Source organism: Sycon ciliatum, chromosome 3, assembly GCF_964019385.1.
Source record: "Sycon ciliatum chromosome 3, ocSycCili1.1, whole genome shotgun sequence".
In the NCBI taxonomy this organism is placed as follows: domain Eukaryota; kingdom Metazoa; phylum Porifera; class Calcarea; order Leucosolenida; family Sycettidae; genus Sycon; species Sycon ciliatum.
The window spans coordinates 32,790,811-32,804,315 of record NC_088645.1 but is presented as its reverse complement, the minus strand read 5'-3'; the positions used below and the strand labels follow the sequence as shown (position 1 = coordinate 32,804,315).

General features: G+C 49.9%; 1 protein-coding gene and 1 non-coding gene across 2 annotated transcripts in view; one reads left to right on the top strand and one right to left on the bottom strand.

The window, feature by feature from the left end:
• The window catches only part of LOC135812004 (tuberin-like), a 39,169-nt gene that overhangs the window by 2,198 nt on the left and 23,466 nt on the right, over positions 1 to 13,505 (bottom strand). Inside the window, exons 26-38 of the mRNA XM_065325298.1 lie at positions 13,360 to 13,453; positions 12,501 to 12,600; positions 12,019 to 12,151; positions 11,434 to 11,599; positions 6,774 to 8,974; positions 6,452 to 6,520; positions 5,897 to 5,936; positions 5,373 to 5,469; positions 3,982 to 4,068; positions 2,602 to 2,785; positions 1,574 to 1,713; positions 1,128 to 1,206; positions 152 to 243 (exon numbers count right to left, since the gene is read on the bottom strand). Of these exons, the coding sequence (XP_065181370.1) occupies positions 152 to 243; positions 1,128 to 1,206; positions 1,574 to 1,713; positions 2,602 to 2,785; positions 3,982 to 4,068; positions 5,373 to 5,469; positions 5,897 to 5,936; positions 6,452 to 6,520; positions 6,774 to 8,974; positions 11,434 to 11,599; positions 12,019 to 12,151; positions 12,501 to 12,600; positions 13,360 to 13,453 (3,482 nt within the window). The remainder of the gene's footprint in view (positions 1 to 151; positions 244 to 1,127; positions 1,207 to 1,573; positions 1,714 to 2,601; positions 2,786 to 3,981; positions 4,069 to 5,372; positions 5,470 to 5,896; positions 5,937 to 6,451; positions 6,521 to 6,773; positions 8,975 to 11,433; positions 11,600 to 12,018; positions 12,152 to 12,500; positions 12,601 to 13,359; positions 13,454 to 13,505) is intronic.
• Positions 13,006 to 13,130, top strand: LOC135813210 (U6atac minor spliceosomal RNA). Its single transcript, XR_010553010.1, has one exon. It is a non-coding gene; the product is annotated as a U6atac minor spliceosomal RNA (small nuclear RNA).

Here is a 13,505-nt window from a genome sequence, read left to right as displayed (position 1 = left end):
ACTACCTCTACGCAAGGATGTCATTTTACAACCTCTTAAAGGGACATGACAAGGAACACAATGACGATACACAGACTTTGCGTAGAGTGGCTAGCACACTCGGAGTAGGTTAGCTAGCACACACACAGAGCCTGTACATCAAGCAACTTACGTTAGCATGGACTGCCAGTTGCCTGACTAGGGTGGGAAGCCACATGTCAGACACAACCAATGAATCACTACACACCATGAAGCTCTCCACACCTGTCACAACCAGAAACAAGCAGCAGAAACAAGCAGCAGCAGCAGCAGAAGTCATAGCAGCAGCAGCAGCAGCAGCAGCACCAACAGCAACAGCAGCAGCAGCAGCAAGAAGGAATCACACAATGAACATGGATACACCTGGAAAAAGCTCTGCAAAAAAATACCGATAGCTGCACGGCAAAGTGATGGCCCACTGATGCAGACGTACTTAGTTCAGTGTTTCTCAACACTGGGATGACAGTAATGTGAATCCAGATAACTTTACCTTGCTGAGCTCTCCACTGACATCGATATGTCAATTACAGCCAAAGTTGGGCAGCTGTCGTTGGACCCGCTGTAGCCAGGGCATCTACCCACACGAACAGGAGTGTGTGTGTGTGTGTGTGTGTGTGTGTGTGTGTGTGTGACTGTGTGGTGTGTGCGACTCTGCTGTTGCTGCTCTGACCCATGGTGGGATTTATCATTTTTTTTGTACAGGCAAATTTTCTCCGCGACCTTGAGTCATCACGTACAACTTCGGACACGACCTGTATTGCTCGGCTGTTGGCAGGGTACTTCAGCCGGTTTAGTATTTTGAACTACTATTTTCGAAAACTTCCTTTTTGCTTCTGCAGCAGGTTTTCGCTCCAAATTTCAAAAGGCACGCACGGACAGTGAAGTTGCAAACGCAGGGTGTAGGAAGACAGTTTTCAAGACATGAACGCCATCTCTATACGTCCGTGCTCTCAGGCACAGTAGGCATCAACAATACAGTCTGCTGTGGGCCAAACCGAGCGGAACCGTACACTCTGGTCTATGCGCTCATCAATCAATTATTATGCCAGCACTCTAGAACGAGTGGTGGTGTTCCTATCTAAGATCAGACATCAGCTATATGTACATACCGTCTCGATGCACGACGCGCACTTCATTGATTGCCAGTGGTAGCGGGGTGATGACGATGGACGCGAAGCAGAACTGACCCTGATACACACACATGTGCAAGCACATTAAGACATGCACACACACACACGCACACGCACACACACACATAGATGAGTACATGGGGAGAGCGAGCTCCTATTCAAGTCAGTCTTATTTTAGAGCCACATATTTCTATGCACGCACACACGTGCACACTTACACACACGCGCGCGCACGCACACACACACACATACACACACATGCACACACGCGCACACACGCATACACACGCGCACACGCACACACACACACACACACACCTCAGACATGCCCATCGCGGAAGCGATGATAGCGAACAGCTATGTTAGACATAGCAACTTGTGCTCACACACACACACACACACACACACACCAGTAGCGTTCCTACCTCTTTGGCGATTGGCTTGATGTCTCCACCGGTGTTGTTGTACATGATCTTGACATAGTCGTTACCGATGTGTGCGAGCTTTCCAGTGCAGGATGCGTCACTCGGATCACTCGGCATCAGGGTTGCTACATGATATATCACTGAGCACGGCCAATGGGCAATCAAAAAAACCCACACACACACACCAGACAGACAGACACACACACATACACACACACACACACACACACACACACGCACACATGCACGCACCAGACGGACACACGGGTATGTAAAGCACAGCGCACATAGCACATAAACATACGAGAACATACAAACACGCTTGATGTGCCCCATAGTGGGACAAGATGAGTCTACAGCTTGGATAGATCGGCCATACCTGTATACTTGCACCAAGAGTAGATAAACAAGAGTGTGTGCAACTCGCGGATGGGTAGGTCCACGGGGGAATTTTTTGTTGACGTTATCTTTTCGACGACGCACGCGCTGCGAGTCTTTCGGAGAGTTTTCTCTCGTGCACTTGGCTGGGCTTTACACTACAAGGTCGGTGCCCAGCACGTGCTCTCACACTGCTCTGCGGCAAAATGCGCGTTTCTCTGAAAAAAGGTGACGTCAACAAAACATTCCGCCGTGGGCGGGGGGGGGGTATCTGCAGATCGTGCAGGAGAGATCCGGAGTTGCACACTCTTGTTTATCTACTCTTGCTTGTACTAAGACATTTGTAGAGATAGCGAGCCAAGTACACAGAGCACACGACTGGGAAGTAGACAAATTACATGTTTGAGGTGACAGAGTAAAACGGAACGTACAAGAAGAAACTGTAGAAAACGTTCAAGAAAAGAGAACTAGATGTACATGGTGACGTGGTATCATGTGTGCTGATCACAGCGGCCTTCAGTTTGAGCATGAAGGGACAGGGGGATTACGGAGACTCCCTTGATTCAGGCTAAGGCCTGTGGAGACTCCATAAATACAAAATCATACAAATTCTCGTGTTGAAAGCAGCACAAAGAGATAACCGCGCGTACCTTGTGAGATGTCATCTTCCCAGCTGATGGCCCAGTTGCCGTCTTTCCCGTCACGGCTCAGTCCTCCCAGGAACACGTTGCGTGGGTCACAATCTTCCAGCGCAATCCAGTCACCTAGACCGTTGAGAAAGTGCTCGTAGCGAAGGGAGCCGTGTGTGTTCGCCAGGGCGGCGCCAATTGTCATCTGCGAGCGGGCGAAAGTACACACAAACGAGAATGAAACAGGCTAGAAAAAGAATCCAAAAAAGATACACAGACGCATAGCTCGTGTATAATCAGCGTAGTCCGATCAGCACACCAGAAAATGACCAGTGTACTTCGGTACTATATTGTCAAAATAGGCAAAAGAAGGATACGGGGATACGGGGCTTCCCGTCGTACATGGTCACCACACCACACTACACTCCTGATACAATTCGAGAAGTTCCAGTCCAATCCTCCGAGATAGTCTCAGCCTCAAGCGTGGCAAAATATTATTACACGGGAACCGCAATGGACAATGTAGGTTTCCACGACATCTACAAGTGGACTACAATGATACGTGGGAGACACCAGAAAGTTGGGGTGCCACTTTCGGATGAATAACTATAAACATATGGAAAAAGACACTGTCACCACAAAGACATCAGCTTTCTAAATTGGCTACAAGAAAAATCATATCCTAGCCGATGATCACTGGTGTTTTAAAATAGAATAGAAGAAAATAGAAAGAAGAAAGAAAAGAGAGAGAGAGAGAGAGAGAGAGAGAGAGAGAGAGAGAGAGAGAGAGAGAGAGAGAGAGAGAGAGGGAGAGGGAGAGGGAGAGAGAGAGAGAGAGAGAGAGAGAGAGAGAGAGAGAGAGAGAGAGAGAGAGAGAGAGAGAGAGAGAGAGAGAGAGGGAGAGGGAGAGGGAGAGGGAGAGGGAGAGGGAGAGGGAGAGGGAGAGGGAGAGAGAGAGAGAGAGAGAGAGAGAGAGAGAGAGAGAGAGAGAGAGAGAGAGAGAGAGAGAGAGAGAGAGAGAGAGAGAGAGAGAGAGAGAGGGAGAGAGAGAGAGAGAGGAGAGAGAGAGAGAGAGAGAGAGAGAGAGAGAGAGAGAGAGAGAGAGAGAGAGAGAGAGAGAGAGAGAGAGAGAGAGAGAGAGAGAGAGAGAGAGAGAGAGAGAGAGAGAGAGAGGGAGAGAGGAGAGAAAGGAGGGAGGAAGGGAGGAAGGGAGGAAGGGAGGAAGGGAGGGAGGAAGGGAGAGAAAGAGAGACGGCGAGAGAGAGAGAGAGAACGATAGAAGACATCCATCACACACGTACAGAGGCACAACATTGGCAACGTACTGCAAAAAAGACAACGTTCCCTCAAACCGCCACTACCACATGCACAAGAGGACATGCAGCAAGGCTGACACCTCACCTGTCCTTTGTCCACATACAGCACGCCAATACGGTGCGTTTCGTATGGCGCAGTGCGATCCAGCACACGCAATGATCTGTCCACCGCCTACATACAGATAGTGTACCAAATCATACGGAAAAAAAGAAAAAAGGGCAAAGGGGATGAGAATGGTAATAGTTAAAGGTGATCAGGTGGATTCAATAGTGAACAAGGACCATATCCAACAAAAGAAAAAAAGAAAAAAAAAGTTGTCATCCATTATTAGTTGAGAAACTCCACGTTTTCGATTAGAAGAAACTCGGTGGAGAACGGATATTTTGATCTAGCACCAAAGGTTGTCAAGACAACCACACCGACACACTGACTAGTAAACAGTGCACAATGCTTGCCTGGTGCATTCTATTCAAGATCTTCACAATTTCCGAAGAAATAATTTTTCACATCCTCAAGTGGGATTCGTACCACGTACCTCTCGTTCACAAATCAACAACTCTACAACACCTTCAACAAGGTTCCAGGTGGCATATATAGGCAAGCCTCCAAATTTATCCAAATTGCCATGTTGCAGCAAGGCTCACAAAGAGGAGTGGGTATTGGACGAGAAATTGTAATCCCGGCACAACTGTCATATTCCTTCATGGAAGTGTTTCCCGTGGAAAACACTCCAATAGGACCTTTGTCCAGCATTATGATCACATCGAATTCGTTCTTCCAATGGTTTGCACTTGTCCCGGGTGGAATGAATTCGTTGCTTCGTCTTCTTTATGCTTTCCCCACAATGGCTGGCTAATGTATATGGTACGCATGGTGAGTAGTGGTGAAACGAATAAACCGAATGTTCGAAAATTCGTTCGGTTTGACACATTCGAACGAATATTTCTCATGGCGAATATTCGTTAACCCAGTATGCAGAATCAACCGGGCGACTTCAAACTTTCGTAACTTCGTGAATACTTGACCGAATCGCTTCATTGAAAGATCTATCGGCATAAGCAAACTCTCAGCTGTTGTTTAGAAGCCACCCGAACGCAATCCGAGGTCCTGGAGGTATGGCGCTCGAACGAAAATCACGTCTCAAGCTGTTTTTGAGCCTGTGAAAGGCACTTCAGCTGGGGATTTTTTGTGAAAAATGACCTAGAAATGATGGAGAAATATATGCCTTCGTTCGTCATGCCTAATAATAGTGACAATATCCAATAAAATGACTGAGAGGAGGGCATGTGATGTCATTCGTGTTAACGAAAGAATATTCGTTCGTTAAGCTGAAGAATATTCGGCTACTGGGTTTTGATATTCGTTTCACCACTAATGGTGAGCTTCTAACTCTTGTGTAGTTACTCTAAAGCTGCCACATTCAATCAGGACGGCACACTCACAGATGGAGGTAACATCGTTAAGGGGGCACTGACCTCATTATTCTTCAGCTGAATGGGCCGGTCGCCAAGTTTGGCGGCCGTGTCTTGTGATGTCAGCATGCCAGACTGGTACAGCTGGAGAAAAATGAAGCTGACAAGAACAACGACAATGAAAGAAAGAGGGGCAAAGCATACAGATGTCAGTTTCAGGCATGTGTGAACGGCTTGCAGGGGAAGGTGAATTTCTGCACAGTATCCGCATAAAATGCCATATCAGAGTATCCCCCTCCCCTGCCAACCAGCACAAGCATACACAAGCGACATAACACAAGTATATAACCTACCGGCGCAGGTAATTTTACACACACACATACATACACACACACACACACACACACACACACACACACACACACACACACACACGGGTATTCTGCGCGTCATTGAGCTAAAACGGGGTGCTAGAACTACGAAGAATCTCAGCTGTGCAATCAATCAACCCTGCCATTTCATTCATACATGTACTGTATACTGATGATAAGAATCAAGGCAAAGACAGTGACTCATGGCGTACTCACCTGGGACCTACTGGGTCTGGCACCGTCTCTGGACCACAGCCTAGTTGTTGGAGAAAGAAGAAGAAAAAAACACAAGGTGAACACGGGCGTACACGCAAGCAAGCACGCACACACACACACACACATAATGATCACAGACAACACAAATGAAGCACTGTGCTGTACTTGGAGTGAGCCGGAAGGCAAAGACTGAGTGAGACAACACAATGGATGTGTGATCTGACAACAATAGAGCTGCAAGCATGCAGTTAGAAGACACCACATAAAGAAAGTGTTTCACATACTTTCACCTCAAACGAGTTCGCACTCATACTCCTTTCTACGCATAAGCGGTCGGACGAGCGTGATTTGTCAAATACATGGACACAAATATTCACGGAAAAACCTGTCATCACAGCGAATGCTGTGCAAGACAGTGGTCACGACGTATGGCTTCCACTAATTGCCTCTATTACAAAAACGCAGAACCCGACTTCCGTGATCATATGCAGAGTTGTACTGCAGCACACATTGGATAATGTCAGGCCGGACCTTCTTGCCTGTACATGTACTTACTGAAAGAGCTATGCCTTGAGGAGAAGTTCATGACTTGAGAACACGCTGACAATTCACTAGAGGACTCATCTGTCAGTACATTGGCATCACACAGGACAGAACAACAAAAAACCACAGCAACAGCATTAGTGGAGGAAGGCAGCAACAGTGTAATAACAAGTGAGGGCAAATGAAGTGACATCAGTGGAGTTCATGAAGTACAAGCACAACGGCAGCAACGCGTGCGTGCGTGCGTACGTACATGCATGTGTATGTGACCTGTTGTCATTGTTAACTTGTGCACATGCAGTGCGTGCAATAGACGAGCAACCGAACGACTTACTGACATCGAATTTGGACGCGATCGGCGGCTTCACTGCCGGGGATGACACATCCAGAGAGCCGCTCTTCAACAACGCACTGGTTGCCTGCCTGCAAGCAGACACTTGACTAACGGCGGACAGCGGTAGAGAGGACGGCTCGTACGGCAACTGAGTAGCGGCGGACACGGAGGAGCAGGCTTTGACCTCAGGTGGTGTGGCGGTGTTCGACAGCGGTAAGGACGAACACTTGCCAGAGGGTGTCGCCGACTGCCGTAGCGGCGTCACGACGGGGCTCCTGGTCCGCGCGAGCGCCGCCCGTTGTTCGTAAGCAACGTGCATGGCGGGTCGGTGCTGTTCCAGCGGCCTGAAACCGGTCGGCGTGGTGGTGCGAACCGGTGTACTAGATCGAGGAGAGTCCCGGCTAATGCCCCCGCCAACGCCACTACCAAACTCGGCGGTTGCTGGCTCGCCGTCCAGCTTGTGAAATCCGGTGTCGCGCTCCTCCTGCGACGCCGCCGACGATGACAGCGCCAGGTCCTGCAGTGACTTCATAGCGCGGAATGTAGTTGTGTTCTGCAGGCGGTGTGCGGGATTGGCGTGCATGGGTGTGGTAGCTGGGCGAGTGCTAGACATGACCACATGACTGCTGTTACCGTTGCTGTTGCCAGTGCTGGTGCTGATGTTGCCCGTGCTTTTACTGCTGTTGACGCCGTGCGTGGCGAGTGGAGATATGACGGCCACGGGCAGCGTGGATTCGTCGCCGGCGGCTGTGGACTCGAGGCTGTCGGAGCTCTCGCGCCGTCGTGACGCCGTCGTGCGCAGCAGGTGCAGAGTGACCGGATGTGAGTGAGAGTGCAATGCTGTCGCCGCTGTCGTCGTCGCAGCGACTGTTGCCGCCGGTGATGCCACCGGGCACTGCCGACGATCTTCTCTGTGCTGCTGCTGCTGATGCTCATGGCCATGGCCATGCTTGCTTGGAAGGCCACTACCACCACCAACGGCGACCGACACGGCTGCGGGTGTACCTTGGACGTTGACTGGCGACATGTCGCCGACGTCATCGGTGACCAACGGCGTGGCCTGGCCGTCTTCCCACATCATCGGGTGGCCGACTATGTCCGGTGTCTTCAGATCTGTCAGTTGCGAGTCGGACAGCTGCCGGCACAGCGACGATCTCTGCTTGACAGCGTTCATGTCGATTGTCGGCAGATCTTCATCCGACACTCGTGTATGTTCGGGCAGGCAGTGCACTGAGCTGGGAGGTGGCTCTTTTTCGGTTGAGGACTGCAAACTGGTCGAATCAAACGAGCAGCGACTTCGTGCCGCCAGACCGAGAGCTGAGGGGTGGCGCGGATGGCTAGATCCCAGTGATGACGGCTGTCCGGTCGATGAAAAAGACACGGGACCGGACGATGTGGTTGACGAAGGGCCGCTCGCTGCTACACTGCGTGATAACGACAGCGCACTGGCTGCGGAGGCAGCGCTGGGATTGGACAGCGCCAGCATGGCGGCCATTTCCGCCTCCGTCACGTCACCCTCGGCATACAGCTGGCGGAGCGTGGGCGTGGCTCGCACCATGCTGCTCGGCACGGACGATGCGACGATGCTCGGCTTGTTCTGCAGCTTCATGAGCCAGGCGGTGTTGCTGCATGGTCGGCGGATTGTAATCGCTGCCCAGCCGTTCTGTAAAACCTGACTCTGGTCGGCCGCGGTCCCGGTGCCATCCTCGGCGACGCTTTGCCCTGTCACACTAGAATGCCCACCACCAGCACCACCACCGCCGCCAGCAGCACCACCACCACCACCGCCAGCAGCACCAGCATCTCCTCCAGGCAGCGCCGCAGCAGACCCTGGACCACCACCACCAACACCACCACCGTGAGTGCTACACGATGACACGGAGCCCGAGTGGTGAAGCTGGTGAAGCGGCGCGGTCATGTCCTGGCCAGATACTGACATCGATGTCGACATCGAATGACTGGCCACGGAGTCTATGGAGGTGACTCCGTGCACGTGTCCAATACTCTCTGTAGCCGACGGAGCATCTACAGATTCATCAAACGTTTTCGATAACGGCGATGCAGGCATAGACATTGTGGAGCTACGCTCGGAGATTGGCATGTCGGCCGATGGCTTGCCCGTCGTTATGGTAACAACAAGATGGCCAATCAGCCAGTTGCTGGATGCTCCGTTGGCCAGTAGCTTGCTAGACCCAGGCGACCTGTACCATGCCCATGCATGTAAGTGCGCACACACACACATGCATGCACATGCACACACATACACACACACATACACACACACACACACACACACACACCCACGCACGCACACACACACACACACACACACCAGAAGACGGCAGCATTAAAGGACGGTCAAGCGCACCCGCACACGCCCACACCCAGCATACAGTACGCCCACAGTCTGATCTGTGGGATGTTTCAAAGTGCCCTCTGCACTGACACCGGCGCCATACTACACCACTGCCAAGAGGAAAGAAGAAACTAGGAGATGTGACGATGTCATCCATTATTAGTTGAGAAACTCCACGTTTTCGATCAGAAGAAACTCGGTGGAGAATGGATATTTTCATCTAGCACCACGGGTTGTCAAGACAACCACACTGACGCACTGATCAGTAAACAGTGCACAATGCTTGCCTGGTGCGGGGAACAGCAATGGGGGCACAGGGTGGACTATACGTACACTGGTACGAGCCAGGGCATGCGAAAAGGGTGCTTACATGCACACTGAACTAAGAAAAACGAACTAGAAGTTGAACTTTTATGTGTGTGACTATTAGACCGCAACCAACAAAACTGCTTGTGACTTGGGTATTTACTGGTTTTTTTTTACCTAATTATTTTTTAAACGATTTCTGAAGCTTGCAGACACATGGTCCACTAAAGAATTCAATATAGGAATCAACTCAGTACTGACTTTCAATGTCCTCCGTCTATCTGTTACTTTCCTCTGGCACAGTGCACAAGTACATATTGCACAAACATTCGCTTCAAACTTTAGACTTTTGTTTCAATAGGAGAAAGCAGCACACACATAAGTTTGTTCCCAGCTGAAGTTCAAGCAGGAATACAGTCAACTTCGCTTATAACGACATTCGGTGGGGCATCAAAAAGGTGTCCTTATTCGCGAAGTGTCGTTATACCCGAAGTCTCATTTTATGTATTACAGTGGGATGAGACTTTGCTCTGGGCATGGAAACTCTGTCGTTATTCGCGAATTGTCGTTATATCCGCAGTCGTTATTCGCGAATTGTCGTAATATCCGCAGTCGTTATTAGCCAAGTTGACTGTACTACAGTCATGGTGCACACTCTCAGTTTCTAGTGTGACAATGACACAACACACTACTGATGCACCCAGTGTGTTGATAGTGCTCAACACCGCGCAGGCAGAGTGTAATACACGGAACAACAATGGGCAAGGCTAGTTGGTCCCTACTCTTGAGTTCATGCTTACACAATCAGGTTGCCTGATGATTGCCTGATGATCGCATAAGCACGGAACTCAGAGTACCGTAAAGTTGTGTGTAAAGGCCGCGGCTTATGACCTTTTTGGGGAAATTTTGCAGGCTTCTATAGGAGACAGGCTTCTATACAAGACAGGTATTTCTATGTACAGTAAAGCCTGGTTTAAGCGACCACCCCACGGTGCAAGCAAAAGCGGGCGTTAAAGCCAGGTGGTCTTTAGAACCAGGTTCCACAGTCTTTGTGTAGAACTGTCGGTGCATGGGAAAACGGTGGTTAAGAGCAGATGGTCGCTAAACCCAGAGGTCGCTAAACCCAGAGGTCGCTAAACCCAGAGGTCGCTAAACCCAGAGGTCCCTGAACCCAGAGGTCGCTAAACCCAGAGGTCGCTAAACCCAGAGGTCGCTAAACCCAGAGGTCGCTAAACCCAGAGGTCGCTAAACCCAGAGGTCGCTAAACCCAGAGGTCGCTAAACCCAGAGGTCGCTAAACCCAGAGGTCGCTAAACCCAGAGGTCGCTAAACCCAGAGGTCGCTAAACCCAGAGGTCGCTAAACCCAGAGGTCGCTAAACCCAGAGGTCGCTAAACCCAGAGGTCGCTAAACCCAGAGGTCGCTTACACCAGGTTTTACTGTATTGTATAAGCAGAAAATTTCGTCGGTCAATAATTTCGTCCACCTCCAAAGAAAGGGAGTTCGTCCGGTTGTAAATTTCGTCCGTGGATCGTAAGAGTGCATTGAAAAGCTGGACAAATCGATATCAGGCCGGCATTTAATTAAGACCAAAAGCTCCTTGGACGAAAAAGACGAAATTAAATTCCAGACGAATATTTCTGCCTGTACAGTGTGTCAACACTAAAGCCAGGCTTGTGTGCAGACAGTGTATCTTGAAAATCAGGCTTCTGTTCAAGACAGGCTTCTATTCAAGACGGGCTTCTACAAAAAAAATTCACGGTTCGCGTGAGACTCGGCGGCCAAAGGCCCAGTTTTCCGCATCAGCAGGAACGCCACCACCCTCTTGGATCAAGGCTTCTATAAAAGGCAGGCTTTAATACAAGCCACTGCGGTAAGTTAGCGACAAACTGGCCTTGCTCTTGTTGTTCTGTGCAACGGCTACTGATATTACACCCTTTAATCGGCGGTGATGGCTGGCACCAAGCAAACAAATCCAGAAACAGTTTCTACAGTCCTACCAGCTGTGCAGTGTAGAGCAAGCGGTGTGCGTGTAGCGCATCATCATGTCCAGGCAGACGTCGCACAGCTCCTCGTGGATGTGCAGGTTCTCCTCGAGACGCTGCTGGCGGGAGAAGTCGTGGCTGCGCACGACGGCTGGGGACGCGTCGCTGCCGCGGCCCGAATCTGCACATCACCGTCGGCAAAATACACACATGAACACGCATGAACACACGCATGAATACACGCATGAACACACGCATGAACACAAACATGAACACAAACATACACATACATGGGGTTGGGCACATTAACACCGTAAAGCCAAAGGAAGGGTTCGCACCAGCAGCAACACCATTGTACACACCAGCAGCAACACCATTGTACACACCAGCAACAGTGACAGCTGAAGCACCAACAGCAGTGGTCGCAGCAGCAACAGCAACGGCAGTGGAAGTTCAGATTACCAACTGCCCAGGAACAACCACCATCACCAGTGCCAGCAGGGTCAACAGCGATGGAGACACCATTCGCACCAGTAAGCAAGCGCAAAACACGGAAGCAGAAAGCAGCAAGTAGCAATGGCGGTCACTGAGACAACGTACGTCTAGAGTGGCGACCGGACTGCTCCAAACCCGGAGTTACGGTACCAGAACCGGCTGATGTAACACTGGTATCCGACAAGATAGACGATGAACGCAGGTTACTCTGCATATGCTGGGAGATGTGACGTAATTTCTATTCCCAAAAAAAACGAAACAACAAAAAGTTAAAAACACAAATTGTCATAAGCTTGGGGGGAGATAGAGAAGGGGAATAGCCAAAAAAGAGGTGTGAGAAAATCAGATGTCACCACCAGGACTCGAGCCAAGAACATTCGCTGCACCACTGATGCGCTAACAGAGTGACAGTACTGGAGCGCCAAAACCCCCGAATATGTGCAAGGCAAGAGGTGCTCCACATGCTACACAGACATACATTATCCACAGTGACAGCTCCAGGCAGAGAGCAGACAGAAGGGAAAATCTGCCAAAGGAAAAAAGAGCCAAGTGGCATACTACATGTACCCACGTCATGGCCAACTCACGTTCAAAATGAATGTAACAAAGTTCTTCTGCGGCACTCGACAGCGGACGAACCAGAGAGCAAGCACGTGATGGGCAAGTGTCACAATGTAAAGGGAAAACCTGCGCATCAACGGAACAACAGACATACACCACAAGCACAAATGGAGGATTGTGTTACCATGGCAACCAAAAAGAACAACTAAATCCCCACTGCATGTGTCCGTTACAGAGTTTCGCATACAAACAAGCGGAAGGTATATCAATTGAAAATCGCGACCACGCCGACCAAAACTTCGACAGGGTGGTTCAATCAAATCCTGTGTACAGTTGCCATAGCAACACGGCGCTGCACATCCCGCACAGTGGCATTACCACGATCAAGCACAAGCGGTCGGGCAGAGAAATGCGCCGACGATCGATTGTGCAACGACAAACTCGTATCTACTGAGAATCAGAATTTTGCAACTATTGCCACTTTACGCATTGGGAACGGTACATAAGCCTTCGTCCCCAGTATTACTCAGTGTGTTGTATGAGCCGAGAGAAGGTTAGCATCTCCCTCGATAAGGACGAGAAATGTCTTCGGACATTCAACTTACAACACATGGTTAAGGCTATGCCGCTTACTTCGCGGTATCTTACCATTTTTTCCCTTGCGCTGTAACTAGCACTTTTTTTGTCTTCCTCTGGTATCTGCATTGCCTGACACAGCGGAATGCTCTTCATTTCCTGAGTGATGACATCCCGGTCTTTTCGTTTCGTTTGCAAGACTAGTGTGATCTTAGAAGGTGAAGTTGTACTCTGATTTATTGATCTGTGAGATTTTGAGTCAGTCTAAAGGCCCATTCACAATATCACTTTTGATGCGTTCAGACTTACTGGGATGGGTCGACGTAGGGCAGGATGATAGCGAAGATGCTCTTGTACTGCTCAGCGTTAAAGCTAGCGTACAGGCTGGAAATCTGCACCAGGTCTACAGACAAAGAACAGAGACAAGAACAACATTCTCGCTCCTGTTTAACTAC